The sequence below is a fragment of the Spea bombifrons genome, chromosome 1 (genome assembly GCF_027358695.1).
Source record: "Spea bombifrons isolate aSpeBom1 chromosome 1, aSpeBom1.2.pri, whole genome shotgun sequence".
Taxonomy (NCBI): domain Eukaryota; kingdom Metazoa; phylum Chordata; class Amphibia; order Anura; family Pelobatidae; genus Spea; species Spea bombifrons.
This window is the reverse complement of record NC_071087.1, coordinates 20,113,032-20,134,692: the sequence shown is the minus strand read 5'-3', so window position 1 is coordinate 20,134,692 and position 21,661 is coordinate 20,113,032. Positions and strand designations below refer to the sequence as shown.

At 39.0% G+C, this 21,661-nt stretch overlaps 3 protein-coding genes across 3 annotated transcripts; 1 reads left to right on the top strand and 2 right to left on the bottom strand.

The window, feature by feature from the left end:
- Nucleotides 1–537: 537 nt before the first annotated feature.
- Nucleotides 538–10,659, bottom strand: FAM114A1 (family with sequence similarity 114 member A1). The gene is made up of 14 exons (XM_053458372.1): nt 10,520–10,659; nt 9,160–9,656; nt 8,613–8,700; nt 8,328–8,435; nt 7,993–8,090; nt 7,551–7,685; nt 6,434–6,586; nt 5,947–6,073; nt 4,551–4,636; nt 3,675–3,827; nt 2,588–2,727; nt 2,094–2,166; nt 1,216–1,269; nt 538–745 (listed from the first exon to the last, which is right to left on the bottom strand). The coding sequence occupies exons 2-14, from the start codon at nt 9,649–9,651 to the stop codon at nt 650–652; spliced, it is 1,803 nt and encodes a 600-aa protein (XP_053314347.1). The 5' UTR covers nt 9,652–9,656; nt 10,520–10,659; the 3' UTR covers nt 538–649.
- A 2,020-nt stretch (nt 10,660–12,679) lies between these two features.
- LOC128481501 (toll-like receptor 1) lies at nt 12,680–17,910 on the top strand. The gene is made up of 2 exons (XM_053458369.1): nt 12,680–12,745; nt 15,434–17,910. Exon 2 carries the CDS (start codon nt 15,504–15,506, stop codon nt 17,871–17,873), a length of 2,370 nt encoding a protein of 789 aa, XP_053314344.1. The 5' UTR covers nt 12,680–12,745; nt 15,434–15,503; the 3' UTR covers nt 17,874–17,910.
- A 2,320-nt stretch (nt 17,911–20,230) lies between these two features.
- On the bottom strand, nt 20,231–21,432 carry LOC128477572 (toll-like receptor 1). Its single transcript, XM_053458083.1, is given in 3 exon segments — nt 20,231–20,326; nt 20,328–20,921; nt 20,923–21,432. Coding segments are annotated over 3 exon segments (1,200 nt in total).
- Nucleotides 21,433–21,661: the final 229 nt, after the last annotated feature.

Below are 21,661 nucleotides of genomic sequence, written 5' to 3'. Positions count from 1 at the left end.
GCCTGAATGCATCATAAATGTGGCCAAAAAGCTATAACCGTCTGGTTTCGCTATACTCTGGATGAGGAGTCCAACTTGCCACCTGAATTAAGTGAGTTCCTTGGTACAAGTTGGTGGCATATTAGTGATCCCCGATATATTATTTAAAATCTCTTTTCAATAAATATACTCCTGTGGAATTAGAACACTGTGGCATTTCTGATTAAAATTACTCAATCTTGAGGCTTAAGAACAATTTCAGGGCACTTTTCCAAGGTCATAGCGGAACATCAGTTATCCCATCATTGAACTATTAACCATTTATGCAAGGGGAAGGCAGATCGGTGTAGACCGGATTTATATTGCTGTTACCACCCTCCAAGTAAAGAAGGATTTGTAGGCAGCCATTATCGGGAATACTAGGTTGAGTATAAACGATAAAGACCAGAAAATTATTAAAGCTTACTGTGGCTTACTAAAAAGACAGCATGGTATATAATGGTCTTCGTAGGGTCACCTTTAAGGGTCTAAACTATAAAAGAAAGCTCTCTCCGGAATATTGTGCAAAAACTGCATTTAACTCATCATGCCCTTCCCAGCAGCAGGACACGTGAAGGTGGCTGTATTTTTTGGTAGATGACACATGCCGGTCCGCGGAGAGAAGAAGCACCTATGCTTTCGAACTGATGGCCTTGATGTGTGAGAAATGCATAACCGGAAGCAGCAGTCTGAAGGCATCTTGGATGTACATGGTGCTGTTGCATCCCTAGGGGAAAAAAAATATCATGATGGCTATGAGTTTAAAAAACATTAAATGTTACACCTATAAGATCATCATCAGAAAAGGGGGGAAAAAATAAGAATAGTTATTTTCTAAACACATATTTAATGTCACAATAATTTTACACTTATACATACAATTATGCAAAAACCTTAAAATAATATTAAATAATATTACAATTAGTTGTTTGTATGTTTTTTTGTTATCCTATGTTAGGTTTTGGTCTAATTTGTATTTTTTATAATATAATTTCAGTTTTCTTACTTTAGCTTACATTATACTGGCAGCTCTTTGGTAACATTTTGTTGTGAATGAAAAATAAATCATCGTAAAGCAAGATGATGTAACCCCCCCCCAATATTTGCAAAAATGCATTTTTATTTACGGTTTGCCCATACCATCACTTCTGTCATCTGAATAAAACTATAGATACAAAAAGAAAAACTAAGGGTTACCTCTCGTTGTATGCTGGTGACCATTGGATTCAGGACCTCTGCTTTTGTTTTGCTCTATAAGGAACAATTAATACATCACATGTAAAGCAGGTATTTTGGTTGTAAAAATATTAAAATATAATTGCACATAACGACACTATTTATAGAATAAATGGAACAATTATTTGAAAAATCTAAACATGAATGTCAACAAATAATGTGATGTCAGACACAATGTGGCAGCAATAATTTGTTAGTATAACAAAAACTTTACATGTACATGATTCAATATTTGTTTTAGAACAAGGGTGTCCAACCTGCGGCCCTCCAGCTGCTGCAGGACTAGACTCCCATAATGCTCTCTCAGCTAAGAGGCTGGCTGAGGAGTATGGGAGATGTAGTCCTGCAGCAGCTGGAGGGCCGCAGGTTGGGCCCTTGCTTTAGAATGTTCCTTTAGAGATACTTAAGGTGAAACAGTCAAAATTTGTATCAAAACTAACATTATTTACTGAAAGATCAGACATGGGACTCAATGTGGCACAACTTTTATCTAATCCCTTGCAACCTTAACAAAGGCTGCTTGAACCAATCAATGACAATCAGCAACTTGACAACAGCGAGGAGAGAACATAAAAAGGAGTGATAGCCATCCAACTCCAGCGGCACATCAGGGCCCGCAGGCTAGATATGTGCAGCTCCATGTATGAAAACATAACATGTAGTGGCGTGTATTCAGGCAGCCGCTGCCAGGGCCACTTGGTCATACCCAGTGCGGTCCTGGCATACTTTAGATGCCCTTTCATAGTAAAAAAAAAAAAGTCCAAAATGGCTTACATGCAAGGAAAAAGTAATATCAAATTAATCTCGATTAACAAATTGGGAAAAGCAGGAACACTTACACCAGCGCATGTTACACAGTCGGAAAACTTCTTTGCTAAAGCAGATACCTCCTTACACATAGCGCCGGTCAACCTAAAAATAAAAACACAGAGACAAAAGTTCATGGCGATGCCGATTAGCTTTTAAATATGATGTAACTGGTTTACCCTTTTTAATGATTAATGACCAAAACATAATGAGTTCCACAACAGGTAGGAGGAAACATGTTATAACAAATATTACTGTTAGAACTGCCGCATATTAACACAACATAGAGCTATATTTCACATTCTACCGATTAATGACAACTTTAGTTTTGGTGAAAAGTCCTTTTAAAAGGGCAAACACGGTTTCCTTAACTTATATTTGAATAAATGGGCCTGACGGTCCCTTTAAATCAGACATTCAAAACTGAAAATCCCTACAAACCATCTATTCCATAAACCATGTATCTTTCCATTTAAGTGGGTAGCTTTTAACACAGTCAGCAAACAGTTTAATGGAGCATACGCACTTTGTTAAAACCACCGCTTGGTCTTTCGCTGGCTTTTCCACATCTTGCCCGTGGAGTATTAATTCTGCTACTTTGTGAAGCTGCTCAATGCAGCGAGCGGTAATCTCAGCCAGACTTCCAATAGACAGCATGTACGCGTCCTGCGGAAAAGTACATTATATTGCTTTCATTATTGATTACATTTCACTTAAGAGATGCTCGTGCTGGTGAAAAAAAAAAATTGTTTATCTTTACCTTCCAATCCCTTAACCTGATTGTACAAATACTTACAGCAACAATCCATTCTCCACATGTCAGGGACTTTTTAGGTGATTTATGACAAATTAATTCTAAAACTGGATTAGCTTTCCTTTTTTTGCCTTGTTCATAATTTTTGCCGGGACTACGTAACACAAAAGGTGGCACATAGGTTGCTTTTTGGAGTTTCTATGTTTTTAATGTGATAATCATTCAGAGAAGAACGCAAAAGGACAGATCTTCTAAGGTTAGTTTACTTAACCTACTCCTTTAACCCCCAATTCACATTTAGCAATGGGACGCAGCCAAGGAAGGAGGATTCACATACAGTTGCTGGACTGCAAATAAACAGATTATTTCAAGATCTCAAATAGTCTACTACTCCAGTTGATTGTAATCCTGAATGCTGGCATTGGACTGTGCGGGGGACCTGCTGTCAGAGGCAGAGAACGAAATCCACCCAGAGAGGAAAGCATTGGGACTGCTCCCAAAGTTCTGCTACTGACCCAACTGACTACCACGTTCTCAGATATAAAGACTACAGATGGACTCCATAAATAACTGGAAGAAAAACACGAAATTAATCTCACAGATGGTGGGTTTATTTATCCTTGGTAATCATTAGGCCGTATTAAATGTAGAATTTAGAGCAAGTAATTGCATAGAACCCTGTCCAGCAAAAATGTGTTTGATGGCACCATACTCAATTTAGATATACTCCAAATGTGTGTGTGTGTGTGTGTGTGTGTATATATACACACACACACACACACACACACACACACACACACACATCAAAATAATAATATACGCAGGTAAAACATCTATTGATTTTAGGCTTTTACATTACCTCCGTGTTCATGCTTTTCTTGACATCAGTGTTATCGTCATTATTTGCCTCAGTTTCAGTATCTTTTACTTCAACAAGAGAATCACATTTCCCCGGCTGCTCTTCTGTGAGAGACATTTCCGTGGACAGCCAGTCATGCGCTTTCTTCATAGCCTAAAGTGGAAAAAAAACCTCATTGTAAAGAGCTTCACAACATTTTTACTGTTAGGCTCTCTCTTTTTTTTTTTTTTTTGTTTTTATTGACTGGGCAAAATGAACAAATTTCAAAGACACCATTAAGTGTAAAAATATGCTGATGTAAATAGAAATCACGAGTTTAATATAGATAAAGCACAGGAATGAAAATGTGTTTACCCCGACCTTTTAGAACAGAAAATCGGTGTAAACAAAAGGACCAGGGATGAGGTTTGACCGATTCAGTGTCTGAGGGTTGAGTGGTACTTCTGTGGCCGTCTGTCACATCCTTGTTCCTATTTCATGTCAGCTCCACTGACTTTTTACCCTCATTTCTTGTTCCCTCTCAACTGCCTACCTCACATTTATATAATTTCTTCTCGATCCTTCTTCTTCTTAGTCATTTATTTCCCCCAACCAACGAGTCTCCTTTGCCTCCTACTACTTTCCCTCTCCATCCCATCTTACACCATTTACCATACTCCCAACCCTATAATGTCTTCTTCTCCTGCACCCTCTGCCTCTCACTTTGCCCAACCTTCTCTTCCTCTCAATTCTGCCCCCTCTATCGAAAACCTTCTCTCCTCCTAATCTTTTTGCAGGCCAGCTTGATGATAATACAGAAGAGATGAGAAATTATATGCGAGGGTGATTAGAGAGTTATAGAAAAGGCAAAGTTAGGAACCCAACTCCAAAACAGACCTTGTTGAGCTTGTCAGGGGTAGCAGCAACGTGTAGTTCAAAGAGCAGTTCAGTAAGCATGCTGGCAAATTCTTCTGTCTCCTCTCCTGCAGGTAAAGATTTCTCTCTGTAGTTAACCCCAAACTTGACCAGATACGTTTTGCCCCAACACTCTGTGTGAGTCAGTAGATTCGCTCATACACGTACAAAATGTGTGCAGAAATGAATTGTAAATGCACGTTTTTATGAATGATTCAATTGCAAAGTTCTTTCTTGTAATAAACACAAATGGTTAGTAGTTAATGGGTACGCTATAAGATGACGAAAAGATAAAAGTTGGTATATGCAGAACAAACTGAATTGTGCATTAGTCATATTATCTTGTGGTTTAAAATATATTTAATGAAGCGCTTTATCTGTTTGTTGATCTATATGTGTATAGATGACAATACCATCTCTTTTTCATAATCTAGATGTTATATTTATTGAATATCCATCTAAATATCTCTGAAATGTGAAGCCATTGTTGGCCAACCAGTGGCCAACAATCAGTGTTTTCACATGCGCTATATGTAGACATCTGACCATCACGTCTATATGAGCTTGTTGGACATCCCTTTCCAAAATTAGCTGGCACCCTCTTTACGGCTACAGCAGCCTCTACTCTTAACTTTCCGTAGGATTTTGGACGGTGTCTGTTGGAATTTGTGCCCATTCCACCTAAACAGATTTTTGAGGTCATGCAGGGATGTTGGACTAGGAGGCCTGGTTTATAATCTGATTTCCAATTCATCCCAAATGCGTTCAGTGGGATAGAGGTCAGGACGGTGTGCAGGCCACTCTAGTTCCTCCACACCAAGGTTGTCAAACCATGTCTTTATGGACCTTGCTTTGTGTACCTGTGAAAAGGGCCTTCCCCAAACTGTTCCCACAAAGTTGGAAACATACAATTATCTAAAATGTTTGCTGTAGCATAAGCATTGCCCTTCACTGAAACAAAAGGGAAAGACTGATTTCCTCAGCTACGCTTCCGCAAAATATAGAAATGAAATCCTTTAAATAAGCCCAACTTTAAGTCAAAGCATTGGAAGTAAGACATTTGTCATCTGTGAACCGACATTATTTAGCCCAGGATGCAATCCCAGAAGATACAGCCGCCCAAAGCATATACTGGACGGAGACCTCACTAAGTGCAAACTATCGGTGCTGTCCAGAACATGTTTCAAACTAGACAATATGAAACTTTTTACTCTTTAAAGAAATAATTGAGATTTTTTTAAAATTAATTCCTGGAGGTTAAAGCAAATATTTCTGTGGCATGGGCGTTTGTTTAGTTTTAAGGGACAGAGGAAATTGTAAATTATGGAACAGAAAAGGAAAATATATCAGTATAATGAATGTTATTCCTGACATTTACCTTTTTCACAGGTCTCTTGTACTTCGCTCTCAGAGTCTTTCTGGAGGAAGATCTCCTTGATGGCAATAAGCTCGGCTTTTAGTGATTCCAAATTATCACCATCTAGAGACGATAAATAAGACTGAACCTAAAAAGAACACATTGTAACCATTAATACACATCTTTATACCTGTGAGGTTTAAACAATAAACGGGATTACAATGATGAAATAAACTGAAAGTAAAGAGATGGAATTTATGACCCAATATTTTCTGATCTCTTGGATATTAAGTTTCTTTGTGATTTAATATAATGTTTAGTTTATTTGCTTGACCGATCTCTTAGATCACATTAATAAGAGTTTTTTAAAAGTAAAAAATGACTCTCCTAGAATCAGATCCGATGCACCCATTAAGGAAAATGAACAAAGCCATAATATATTGCTGAAATGCGAATGCTTTGTAATGTGCCGGACGACGCATATCCCTAGGATTACAATGTCGAGTACCTTAGATTCACTCTCATTCGACAGAATTTCCAGAGCCTCCAGATGAGACAAGCCTTGATAGTCGTCGAACAGGACTCCGTAGTGAGCCGTCTTCTCTTCGGTGACCTGCTCCGCCAATCTTTGCTTCTCTTTTTCTTTAGCTTCTCTCAGCATCTGCAAGAAATTGTTAGACGGTTACAGCACTCCATGCTTCTGATTTAGAACAAACTTCTTACACAGAACATGAAGCCTGGAGTACAACACTGTGGTATTATAAGACTGTGACAACTATAAATTATAGTAATCTATATTCACCTATTTCAGGGAGCTTTAAGAGAGGGTACATATAGCAAATACACACACACACACACATATATATATATAATATATATATAAACAAATTTACTAGAATTAGTCCTATAAGTCAGTGTCTAACTTTTACATGTTGGAATTGGTCACCTTTTAGGGAAATGTTTGATTTGATTTGTAGCGCCATCACAGCTACAGAACTTGACCCAACCATGGGTTAAAAAATTGCCGGAATGTCTTGTTTCCTCAAATTCCAGAATCAGATATTAATTTAATAATTTATTACATTGTTGCAATCCATTGACATACCTCCCAACTTCTACCCCCCTTGGGAGGTAGAGCGTCACTCAACCTGGCAGCATGTCACGTTGGAGAATGAAATTGGGACCGTGGACTTGCGTGCTCAAATATCTCTGTCCCCCAAAGGAGGACAGAGGCAGAGCTCATGGGACAGACAGATAGGGTGGCAAAATCGTGACTATCCCACGCAAAGAGGGACAGTTGGGAGGCATGCATCAATGCTGGGGTGTCTGCACTTTTTAGTAGTGCCACCCTACCTAGCACAGGAAAGGTCACTGGATTTACTGATACCGGTCTTTGGATTTTCCCTGCCCCAGGAACACAAGCTAAAGAACCGCCGAATGCAAGGGTGGGCTTAGTGGCCCTGTAAAGCTTTTCACAATTCAAAGTTAAAGGCGCTTAACATAAAAAAATAATGAAAAGAGTAACTCCAGCAAATTAGAAATTTTTTTTTTTTAATATTTCAAAGAGCAACAGCTTTTCCATGATTAGTTTTGTACTGTTTTGGAGTAATATGTATATATCTTACCTGTGACAAGGATACCGTCCTCTGCATTAGAATTTTAGTCTTTTTGAATCCCGGGTCACTTTCTGCAAGAACATTCATTGTCTTTTTACCGATGAATTCCAATGCATCTAGACCTCCAGTCAAAACAGTTTTACCCTGTACACGGGGTAAACGCAGAATAAATCACAGCGGAATCATGATGTATATATAAAGAAAATGTATATATATAGCCAGACCCCTCCGAACCGTGTGAAAAAATAGTAAGAAATAAAAATGTGGCTTATGGTAAAATATAAAGTGTTATTATTACTATTAAATTAATTAAAAAAAATAAATAATAATAATAAATGAAGAGGATATATCCAAAAGCACAGATTTCCTACGATGAACTAGAAATCAACACACACATTAACGTTGGCAACGAAATACAGATATAAAAATCAGCACCAAGGCTCTGGCTTACCGTGTTCTGCACAACGTTAGTGAGAGCCGACAGAACTCCGCGGGATGTAGGCGATGCTGGTTCCGTGGCACGGTCCTGATTCTCTGATGCTCCCTCGACTTTATCAACAGAGGAAGAAAGACTTTAAAGCTTTCAATGTGACGGCAAATCCTGCAGTCTAAACACTCATCACGCTGCCTTGTGGAACAAATCTGAGGATCGCTCAGACCCTACAATGGATACCTATTTGGGCAATATGAGCTAACACTGGATTTTCTATATTACAGCATACAGCAGTGAATATGACGATTAAACAAAAATACTTAATGCTTTCCGCTCCTGAATGCGGATCCTACCTTCGTCTCGGACCTCGGTGGCATCAGTAACGCTGCTTTCTTCAGACTCAGAGTTTCGCATTCGTAACGTGGCTCCTGCTTTTTCTTTGACAGCAGACAATCTGTGCCCTACACATCAGAAAACAGCAAGAAAAGGATTAGGAATCAAAAAATGGGAGCTTTAGCTGCTGTCCCTTGTTACGCAAATAGATAATATGGCACATTCAATATATTGTCCCGCACGACATATAGAAAACGTAAGTGTCCCCGGTTAAAAGGGACACCTGGTCCCTCGGTTCATCTTACCTACTGTGGCACTGGCTGATGACAAGAGGGTCTTGCCCCACGTCCCCCATGAACTCCATCCACTTCCGGCTGTTGAAGAGTCAGCGTCCTTGAAAATATATATAGAGAAAAATGTATATATAGAAAAAAATAGAACCGCAACACAACACTTACGGGATCGTCTGGGACTTTGCATATACTTTTCAGCTACACCTCTCCTATATGATTGTATCTCGTTTGGAAAAATAAATGATTACAGCACATGTGACCATAACCGGGAGTCTCAGGGTTTTTGCTCCAGTCTCGGGGTGAAGGCCCAGAATCTCAGGGTCACGCAGTCTGGATCTCATCAGTTTATACTCTACACAGATCTCACGATACCGGAGCCTCTCACTACCAGCAGGTCAAGGTACATATCCCTACTTCAATGCAGATGACTCAAAAAACGAGCCATCACTATTTACAGAAGGTAGAGCTGCACATATTGTGAAGTTTTGGCTTTTTGACTTTTATCCATTTCTCCACCGCCAAGTTTAAAACTTATAAGATGACCGAGTCTCCAAAATACCTGATTGTTATCCTCTTCCCGAGGTCCCTCGTGTTGGGCCGCTGGCTCCAAGCTCACGGAGTCGCAGCATTCTAGTTTACTTGCGGGTCCTTCTTTTGCGGGATACTCGGGCTCTTTAGACATCACACAGGACCCGGCATCGCACATTCCTTCCTCGTGTTCCTCGTGGGTTCCAAGTTCCACTGTTTCTTCTGGGTTAGAAACCCAGGACCCGGCATCGCACGTTCCTTCCTCGTGTTCCTCATGGGTTCCAAGTTCCGCTGTTTCTTCTGGGTTAGAAGCCCAGGGCCCGGCATCGCACGTTCCTTCCTCGTGGGTTCCAAGTTCCGCTGTTTCTTCTGGTTTAGAAGCCCAGGACCCGGCATCGCACGTTCCTTCCTCGTGGGTTCCAAGTTCCGCTGTTTCTTCTGGGTTCGATTCGCCATCATCAGTCAACACAAGGTCTGCAATCCTTTCTACTCCAGCTTCTGTTTTACTGGTTTCCGACGACATTTTAACTATAATGTAGAAATTGGCAAATTCTAAGTTAGTGCTGTTATTGTAGAGATTATACGAGTAAATCCACGTACCCACGAAACGCCTCCCAGTGCAAACAAATTAACCGCTGTGAAAAATATCTGAAAACGCTAAACCAGAAGCAGACAGGGGCCACATGAATGGGTCAACAATCTAATAATAATAATAATAATAATAATAATAATAATAACGGTACGCCATGTAACAGTACCAAGCACAACAGGCTTGGATGGAAATGGCCCTTTATACAGCAGCTGTTTCACCCGCAGATCAGTATTTATCTACATACACCGAAAAGAAACTTTATTCGTTCATTTTAATTCGGGGGCGGGGGTTATAAATTGATATTATTCTTTTGTGTACATACATATATATATATATATATATATACATATATATATATATATATATATATACATATATATATATATATATACATATACGCACACACACACACACAATATAGAGAAAGACACATACATACACACTATATATAGAGAATATAGAGAGACATATACATACACACTATATATAGACATATACATACACACTATATGGAGAGATATATTTATACACACACACACACTATAGAGAGAGACATATATACATGCACACACAAATGCTTGCCTACCCATACATACATATATATATATATATATATATATATATATATATATATATCTCAGCACTATACATACAGGAGAGTGACTCATGAGAAAGCCCTCGGGGGTGCTCCGCAGCACATAGGTGATGCATCCCCGCTCTGGCGCTCACATGGTTAATACTCTATAGTGTTTGTTAATGTATATGTAAATAAATGATTTGTTAGCAAACAGCTCCTTACCGCTGTATAGAGAGCCGCGCTGCCCCTCCTTCCACGGACGAGACTCCTCCTTCCTTGCCACGTAGACACGCGTGGAGTGCAGGCAGCAATGGCTTCATGATCCACAGGAGCGGGGACTGGCCCGCCGGGACCGCTGCTAATAATACATATTACATGTTACATGTTTAACTGAGGGGCGGATTAACGCTTACGGGCTACGGACATTATTTTGACTCTGATCGCTCGGGTTACGCCCTGGAGTCTATGTTTTTATATGGGGGCGTGGTCAGGGGCGTGGCTGTGCGGAAACCTAAAGTTACTTTTTGGATAGAAATGAATATAGAATGAGGGTGTCATTACAATCACAGGGGTGCTCATAGATTTCGACAAATCTAAATATATATATATATTATATATATGTATATATTACACTACAGTGTGATACTCTGGAACAAAGCAAACGCTCCTAGATAAGAGGGGTACCAAGGGAAGAGAGAGGGACTGGATCACCTAGAGAGGGACACTTGGGAGGTATGGAAGAATATAAATATATATTGTAATTAAAATGTATTGCATCTGTTGATATTTTTAGATAGCGTACAGATGTCAATAATAATAATAAAAGAAACTTCATATTTAGTCAAATCTCCGTTTATTTCCATAAAATAGAGAAAGATGTGAATACAGGGATGAAATACAGCACACCGTGCTTCACAGCACGGAACAGCAAGTACAACGTTAGTAGGTAAATATGACAGGTAGAGCAAGAAACAGAACAATATGCAAAATATCATCCAAACATCACATGACCATACATATTTGACAACACAGAGTCACCTGTACTGGTATCATAAATCCCACATAGTGTCGGCAAATGAGGAAATGTCGGGAGACGGAGAAGACCAGTGCAATGATATAAAAAACATAACCGAAACAGAAAAAAGAAACTTCATATTTAACCCCTTAAGGACTGGGTTGCGGTTTTCTTTTTTGTATCCTTCTTGACAGTGTCTGTTTTAATGTAATTTTCTCCTCTCCCATTTAGTGAACCCACACAAGTTATATATTGTTTTTGCCAGAGCAAGAAAGGCTTTCTTCAGATGCTATTTTTTGTTCATATAATCTAATTACCTATATATATATATATATATATATATATATACAATAAAATACAGTGAAAAACTGAAAAAAACACTTTTTCTCATTTTTATTAGAAAAATCTTTTACTCATCTACAAAAGCTAATGAAAAAAACTGCTAAATAGATTATACTATTTGTCCTGAGTTTAGAAATACCCAATGCACTTTATGGGGCAATAAGTACAAGCAGCGTTTTGCTATTTCAAAACCATTTTTTTCAAATCTGGTCATTCTGCCCCATGTGCTATTTCAGGTATCTTTGAAGCCGGCCAATGCAATTAATGCACTAATTCTACCACCACCCTTTGTCAAACTTTATGGAAGTAATTTATTTTGTGTTTTTTGTCGCACATTTTATTCAGGTAGGGATTTACAGCTCCTGGTGTATGTCACTGTCACACAACACCCCAGCAACATCTCCTGAGTACAGTGATACCCCACATGCATGGGTTAGGTTGTTTGGGGGTAAAAGGCCACATTTGGGAGATGCATATTTTTCAATTGAGAATTTTACCTTCTGGTCACCCCCCCCCCACGTCCGCTTAGGGACAGGCTAAGGCTTCACATTGGTAAATAAATTGTGTATGACTGTGTGTGCGTGTGTCTGGGTTACTGTGGTAACTGTGTTTGTCTTGGGTTAGTGTGCATGTGTGTTTGTTAGTGCATGTGACTGTTTTTTGTTGTGTGCCTGATTGTGTTGGTGTGAGTGTGTTAGTGTGAGTGACCATGTGTGTGTGCTAATGGCAGTGTCACATAATGGATGTGGTTTTGGAGGTGGGGGCAAAAATGTATTGTTGGACTCAATGGCTTGAGCTGGCCATGATCTAATGGTTCTAATAGCAGTCCTTATTAAAGCCATTACATTGTACACATGTACACGTTATACTAGTGTACAACCCAGAGATTCGCACAAGAATTCCCAGGTATAGTAATCAAGGGTTAACTTGCCAGCACTGGATGAAACTAATTTGAGCTGCGTATTAGAAAGCTCATACAAGACTGCCTGTGCTTCCTGTTTTAGACTCGTTTCATTAGAACAGCGAGGAAATCCCCATCGCACAGAGCTGCCTCTCTCTCCTAAACAAAACGATCACAAATCTGGGCATCTGTAAGTATGAGAAACTGGCATAAAACGCGTATATCCCACCAGGCTCATTGTCTACAATGATGATGATGATGATGATGATGACACAGTTAAAAATAAAGATTACTCATATCATCCCATCTTTACGAAAGGCAATTTAATGATCTCCCAGCTGCGTTATTTGCAGTTCTTTCAAACTAAAAGTAATGCTTCTTTTTTCTAATCTCTAATTTGGGGCTGTAGAGGAAGCTGTACGTTAGAACACTATAAAATAATGCACGTTCTATACAGGTGTTACTGAAAGATACAGGGCTTCTTGCTGCAATGCTTCATGAGGTTCTCGGCTGCGTTCCTTAGCTTATCTTTATTATCTCTAATTCAGATGTTTTTCTACATCGCATTTAGGGCTGGCAAACACGCAGCATGGAAGTTCTTTCACTTTCTCGTTAGAAATTAACTTGTCTGGCATTTATAAAATGGTGCGTGCAAATAAATAAACCGGTTTCTGGGTCAACTGCTCCCACCAGGATCTTTGCCCACTTTATTAACCTTTGGGAGGGAGAAAGCATTTAAGCTCTCTAGTGCAGGATAACAACTTTGTAGAAGAAAGCTGACGTCGATGACTTTCAGTAATCAAGGAAATGTCTACAGAAGTAGATGAACTCCCAACTATTGCCATGAATCTACAGCTCTAATTACCTCGGTGTAGTGTACTCAGACTACTTCATCATGGATCGAATTAAATATGGCATTCCGAGCTCTATACCTCTGCATTAGAAATATGTAATTATGCCCACTAGCCATCTGGAGATGCCCCTACTCCACAAAAGGCCTTGTGTATCGTTCACACTCAAAATGCTAAATTATTAGAGCATTCACTCGTGCCTTTGTCTCAACCAGTTACATCAGAATTTGCCCAATTTTTGGCCAGTATCTCCTCATACTTGGTCCATTGCATGCGTAGGTTCACCAGTGGTCTTTTGCATCTAGTGTTACCAGGAATGTAAATCCAGGCATGATCAGGGAAATTGTTGGACCTCTTGTTACATTGAAAAAGAATGTATGTATGCATTATACCTAACATACATGGAGTTATACTTTGCATGTACAATTCCGGATGCAGAATGATTACCAGAACTGAGATATGTTTATATACAACTTCTTTACAGAAGATCTGTAATATTATGCCTTCGAACCACACATGGTAACTAGATCTTCACCTTAACCAGAGCAGTGTTTAATATTGAGCCCCTCAGATAGTTTGGCCGCTTGGACTTTCTCCATCTCCCGGCAGGAATTAAGGTATCAGATGGGTCCGAGTATCGGAGAAACCTTCATAAGTGCGAGAGAACTGAAATAACTTTATTTAATAGCACTAGGAAATATTGGTTTACATGTGTTCTGCCATACAATGTAGATGTGAGGATAAGCACAGTTCCACATAGAATGCTGAAGACTTCATTGTCTACGTATGGTGGGATAACCTGCCCGATGAATCTCCACATTTTGAAAGCGCTGCAGCAATATCCCGTGGCTACTTTACTTTTGCCAGATAAATAAAGCCTGGGGGCCAGGTAAGTAATCACATTCCAGACGATGAGCGCACAACAAGCTCTTTTTTTACTGGCCATTTGGCAGCCGACCTCGCTGAGCCTGTATTTCCTGCTTTACCACAGAATATTCAATCAACAAGGAAACTCCAGCCACACAGAGCTCCTTCTTCTCCCAACAACCCCATCTCTGCAGAGACCTGTAAGCACTGCTGTATTCTTTTATTTCTATAGCACAAGCTGATTCTGTAGTGCTTTACAATATATATATATATATACATTATCATATTTAAACCATAAAGGATGGAGGGTTCTGTGCATTCCATTGCTGTTTAATCAACGATCAGTCAATGTTACTCTCAAATCGTTGTTCATATCGTAGAAGACCTCCTAGAGCAGCGGTTCTCAACCTGTGGGTCGCGACCCCTTTGGGGGTCAAACGACCCTTTCAAAGGGGTCGTCTAAGACCATCGGAAAACACATATTTCACAATATATAATTACATAATTTTTTTGGTTGGGGGTCACCACAACATGAGGAACTGTATTAAACGGTCGTGGCATTAGGAAGGTTGAGAACCTAGAGGTTTCAGGATCCGTCCATTTGTTTGGATTTCTCTTCAGTTTCAGGATTCTGGGATATACTGCATTGATTTCAAAATATTGCAAGTGGAGAGTTACATACAATATCTGGTACTTGGTACAATATTTCTGGCAACCAAATATTCTGGTTTTAGAAAAATACTGAATAATCTAGATTCTAGAAGATGTATTCTTGCCTCAATCTCTAGATTGTAAGCTTGCAAAGAGGGGCCTCTTTACCTAAAGTATCAGTCGGTCTAGTTTCTGTATTATAAGATGCACTGGGTACATTATTGATGCTATATATATAATATTACAATAATAATAAATCTTGGGCATGATGATCAAATATTTTATGTTTCCAAACCTGACTCTGCTACCGCATCTGTTGCCAGCAGAATGCCATTTGCCCCATAGCCCCATTAAACTTGGGCTAATAAAAATAACTAAAAGATTTAAAGCATAGAGTGGAGATCTTTAATTATTTTTTAAGAAAGAGTTTTGATTTCTAGGTGCTATTTTAGACATTGTATACAGTTGAACAAGCAATAAGAAAAATCTGTATTCTTGTCCCACTGCAGAAAGATTGATTGCTGATAAAGAATTCTACATCTAAAGGGAACCCAGGCAAGAAGAGGCAAAGGGGACACAATGACTGTTTTCTTCTGTCTTCTCACCCTCGCCGCCAGCCTCATTGGCTCCTGCCATTCTAGCCCCCACATGATTATTGCCAACTATTCTGGCCAATGGCTTACTACAGTACCAAAGAACTTGTCATCATGGACAAACGTACTGGATCTAGCTTTTAATTTTATACACGCTGTAGAACAAACAGACTTCAGCTACATGACCGAACTAAAAGTCCTTAACGTATCCCATAATTCAATCAATGATCTGAACTGCACTGTTTTTGCGTTCAATAAAAAAGTGGAATACATAGATTTATCCAACAATAAGTTGAAGAGCATTGCAGGAATCTTTCCAGAGACTATTCGTCATTTGGACATTTCAACAAATTATTTCAAAACCATGTCTATGTGTAAAGGGTTTGGAAACCTGTTGCAACTAGAATATCTTGGGATTGGTGCCACTCAAGTCTTCAGGTCTGACTTTGAGCCTATCGCTCGTTTGCAGTTGCAGTATGTGCTAATTGAGTTACAAGGACTCACTGATTATGACAATGGCAGTATAGCCGTGCTAAACACCAAGAACCTTCATATCATTTTACCCTCAACAGCAACGGACCCCTATAATGTTCTTCTTGATGCTGTAAAGACATCTGAAGTCTTAGAATTGTCAAATGTAAGGGAATGGAATTTAAAAAGTGACCCAAAGAAATACATGACAGATATAGCACAAAATTCTATAGTAACCCATTTAACCTTGAGTCATTTTGTATTGGATTGGCATACTGTAGTTAATGCTCTGCAGAGCATTTGGCATTCTTCAGTTGAAAGCCTACGTTTTTATGACCTCACTTTGTCCAGACATATTGATAAAGTCCAGTTTGACTATTCTAACACCTCAATGAAAGCACTTTTGATACAAAAAGCCTCAACTACTGAATTTCAGTTTAAGCAAAGTGACTTGTACAGTCTTTTTGCTGACATGAACATCGAAAATTTAACTATAACCGATGCTAACATACTGTTTATGGTGTGCCCTTTGGAATCCAGTCCTCTGAAGCATATTAACTTTGCAAATAATGCCTTGACGGATGATGTTTTTCAAGAATGTGCCACTTTAAAAAATCTGGAAAGCCTGGAAATGGCACAAAATAAACTGGAAAAAGTGTCTAAAATAAGTTCTATGACCAGAAATATGCCATCCCTTAAACATCTAGACATTAGCCATAACCTGCTTCACTATGATGGAGAAGATTGTCACTGGTCCAACAGTATTACCAGGTTAAATATGGCGTCTTGTGATTTGACTAATTCTATCTTTAAGTGCTTGCCAAGGCATCTTGAAACGCTTATACTGAAGAATAATGAAGTGACACATGTTCCTTTGGGAATATCTCAGTTTGAGAACTTAAAAGAGCTTAATCTTGCTTCTAATCGACTTTCTGATCTACCTGACTGCAGTTTCTTTAAAGGTCTTGTGGGACTTAATGTGGAATATAATCAAATTTTCTCCCCATCACAAGAATTGATTGAAGAGTGCCATAGTGTGCATGAACTAAGAGCCGGAGGCAATCCTTTTCAGTGCGATTGTGAAATAAAAAACTTCATTACTTTTCAAGAAAAATCACCAGGAAAAATAATTGGATGGCCAGACGACTATATATGTGAGCATCCAGAAGACACAAAAGGGACTACGCTAAAAGATCTTTATATACCTGAAATATACTGCATCGTTTACTTACTCATAGCTGTGATTGTTTTGCCAATCGTTTTCTTATCCATCCTTATTTTTGGCCTTTGTAAGTATTTTGATGGGCCTTGGTATTTAAAAATGTTATGGAAGTGGACACGCACAAAGCACAGGGTGCAGAGAAAGAACAAGAATTATCAGGAACTACAGAGGGACTTGGTGTATCATGCCTTCGTATCATATAGCGAACACGACTCGTCTTGGGTGAAACATACTTTATTGCCAAACCTAGAGAAAAATAACTCATCATTACAAATCTGCCAACATGAACGCAATTTTGTCCCTGGGAAAAGTATTGTTGAAAACATTATCGACTGCATTGATAAAAGCTATAAATCCATATTCGTTTTATCCCCAAATTTTGTCCAGAGCGAATGGTGCCATTATGAGCTATATTTTGCTCATCATAAACTGTATACTGAAAATACCGATAACTTAATTCTTATTCTACTCGAGCCAATCCCTCAGTACCTTATCCCTTCGAAGTACTATAAACTGAAAACTCTCATGGCACAGAGAACATATCTCGAATGGCCCAAAGAGACAAGGAAACATGGCCTGTTTTGGGCAAATTTAAGAGCATCTATTAACATTAATGTGTCCAACCCAGAGACACCGAGTTCTCTATCAAATGTAACCGCTTAGGTGGATTGCCTCTCCCGAAATAAAGGGCATTTAAATCTCTTTGCCACTGCTGTAACAACTTTGATGTAAATAACTGTTAATTTACTTTTTTTGTTGTGTACATTTTTTGGACTAAAAGATAGAAACCACCTTACTTATAATTCTAAAAAGCGTACCCAGAAATATAGAATTTGAGTTTTTTATGACAGATAAGAACCATTTTATGCATGCTGAAATTCTTTGGGGCAGAGGCAGCGCGTATAATGCGCTGTCGGATCCTGACTGTCGGATCCTGACTGTCGGAAGCAACGATCTACAGTAGATATGGACACTGCCTGCGCTCATACTGTCAGAGAGGGGCAGCAAGCCGCAGGAAGTTGTCAGCATTAACGTTCTTACTCAAATAACGCTTGTGCAAACCTTACTTTTCATATAAGTAAGGTTTGCTTAATGATTTTAAGGGTGAAAAATAAAGTTCAATGAAACTCAAATATGATATGCAGCAATTGACCCAATGACAAGGATGGATGAAAAACCAGTTTAGAGAGGTTTTACAATACTGGATTTTATTTATTGTGTTTTGAGTCTGAACGCTGGATTTGCTTCATTAGTCTTCTGCTCGTAAGGGGAGCAGGGTGTGCAACTTCTGCATTTTTTTGTTCTACATATATTATTTCCTTTTAATACATTGTGATTAAAAATAAATTCAGAAGTGAAACCATGTTTGACTGTTACCACACTTGCCTCCTTCATGTCTTCTCATTTGCAGTGTTTATTATCATTATTGCTTTCACTACACATAGTATAGGGATTTCGTTTCAGCCCTATTTTTATAGGCATCTGCTTCATTCTACCACATCATACAGCTTCTTCACCAATGTTGACCTCCAAGTCCTTCAAACCGTATGTGTACACTTTCAAAAACTTGATATAAAACAGAAGACACATTGTTAATATTCGACTTGGGCACCGGTGAAGTCTTTGTGTTCGTCTTCGGGGTAAAATAATGTCTGGATTCTACTATTTGCCTGTTCCCTGTACGTTTTCTGCTGGTTTTCTAGCAGGGGTTAATATAGGGTTAACACTGTAACAGCAGCAGCTTTGGCGCCAGAATTAAAATTTCCGTAAGAGCGACTCTATTGGTCGCTGACAGGGGGCTCGTCTGGCATCAACCAATAAGGACCAATCGCTTTGAGCAACTTGGCCTGGGAGGAATCGGCATTTTTCTCCCCCTGGCAAGCAAAGGGCAAGGTACACCTCATGGACGTCAACGGCTTTGGCACCAGATTTTTAAAGGTCTGTAACAGCGACTCTATTGGTCGCTGGCAGTGGAGTCCTGTGGCATCAACCAATGAAGGGCAGCTGTATGACTCAACATCAGGATGACATCCAGACGTCAGAGTGTCTTGCGACAGAGAGAAAAGTAAAGATTCCCGGGCAACTGCAGAACTGAAAGTCCCGGCAGCATTTAACACCAAGGACTGATAATTTTTTAACATTTCACTAAGTAATAAATATCTGAATAACCTACAGTGCAGTATCACATGACACACGGTAATAGAAACTGCCGGCCCAAATTACAGAACTGTCATGTGGCTGCAAACAGCAGTCAGATCCCTCACCATTCCCATGGTTGCTGTACAAGGGAACCCTGCAGGGGACTGCTTTGTTTGCTGTACGGGGGAACCCTACTGGCAATGTCATCATTGCTGTTCCTCTGTACCAAATGAGAGAATGGTGATTGTGTAACCCCGAGAATATACTCATTTACCACAACACTCTGATTGAGATTTAAAGACAAAAGAAAACCCAGGTATTTATAATTTTTACTTAAATTACAGGCAACTTAAAAAATAAAAGTTTACTAGTTTATTAAGAAAATGATAAGAAAGGTACAGGTTGGTTGGAGGTATGTCCACTGATCACCAAACAACACTGATCATAAATTAAACGGAAGCCCCAGGAGTCCCCAAGGCCCAGAATATAATTTGTACCCTAGCCCATCTTTTCCTGTAAAACCACCAAGAGAAGAGAACCTCCCCACAAGATGGCTAGAGCACTTACACCAAAGGTGTTCCACGAGAGACCAGAACCAGTTAAAGAAAAGGTGATCAAGTGAAGGCGAAGAAAAATAAATAATGGACAGGGAAGAGAAGATAAAAAAGTTTTGGGGGGACACTGGACCAAAGCGCCAAGAAAATCCTCCAGCCGGAGACTGTTTTCACTGGTGTTATTCATTGGATTTTCTGACTCAAAAGAGACTCCCCTCCTATCCAACAGCTTGTTTTATCCAACAGCTTTTTTATATCTTCAGACTGGCAGTTTGGCTGCGACTTGCTGAGCCTAGTTTTTCACCATCAATTTTGTGTTTCAGATATCTAACATTCCAAGTTAAAAAGACTGATTTCCTCTTCATTTGCATAAAGATTGATATTAATTGCTTCCCAGAGGTTAGCCCAAAACAGCCCATGTTTACTTTTTTTCCTTTGGCCACTCCATATAAGTCCTGTGTTTCATGATTGTTTTTAACTTCCTATATTTGTTGGGAATCAAATACTGTGGTATGGGCTCTAATAGGATTAGGATTACATTATTGAAGTTTTTCCCAAATAATGCATGCTGGGCAAAATACAGTTCATGGTGGCACCACTCACTTTGAATACAATTAGTAGATAAAACAAAGATTGATTTAAAACTTTGTTCTATACAGTGGATTATATTTTCAATTATTGTTTTGCCTGGGACAAAATGCCTTTCGTGGTGGCAAAGCTTTATGGAGCCATCGCTATTTTCAAGGTTTGGTATCAAAGCATTTTGTACCCAAACTGAATCTTCTTGGCTGTATGATATGAAAGCATGAAAACGTTTGCTCTTCTGAACTTCTTCAAGGTCGATGTTCCTTACTCTCTGTTTTGTTTGAGCCCACTGAAGCAACATACGGATATACCAAGGCAAATCAAAATATACGCAAGAGAAAACAAGACAGGCAAGCAGAGCGACTGCAGTACTCAACACTGTAGCTAACAATATGTATATATTACAAGATATTTCAGGAAGATAAAAGTCCTTAAATAAGAATCCCTTTGACGTCATCTGGATACGCACATTTGTAGAACTTTGGCCACCCAACCAATTTTCCTGGTGTCTTCCTTTCAGTGTCAACAAACTCCCTTATTTCACAATTACACTGAAACGGATTGTGTCCAGCACTTATAGCCTTAACATAACCACAACGCTGCAGGAATACAACTGAGGGAGTGTGTATAGAATTCTCATCAACCTTAAGGATTGTTAGACTGCTACTAATAAAACGGCAATCAGGGATATCTAATAGGAGGTTTAAGGCCAAATTGCGTTCTTTTAAAGATGTATAATTCTTTATTTCTTTGGGGACACTTGTGATTTGGTTTAAGGAAAGCTCTAAAACCTGAACGTTAATGGGTAAACAATCAAACACCAAAGACGTTAGCTTATTTTCAGATACATTTAGAAAAACAAGAGATTCTGTCCAATTGCAAAACTCATTTTGCTTGTAGAACAATATATTTTTGCTTACATCTAGGTGCTTGAGTGATTTCATGGTAGAAGTCATAAAACTGACTTTAGATAATTTTTCCAAGGTGTTACTTTGCAGATTGAGAAGTTCCAGAGCAGTTAGATTTTCACATTTTTGAAAAATCTCATGCGTGATCCTGTTGTTGGCAAAGTTTAAAAATCAGAAAATACTAGGTCGAGGCGGACAAAAAAAGTGTATAATATCTGCATTTGAAAGGATAAAATTTTCGACAAGTATTTCAGAATATGTATTT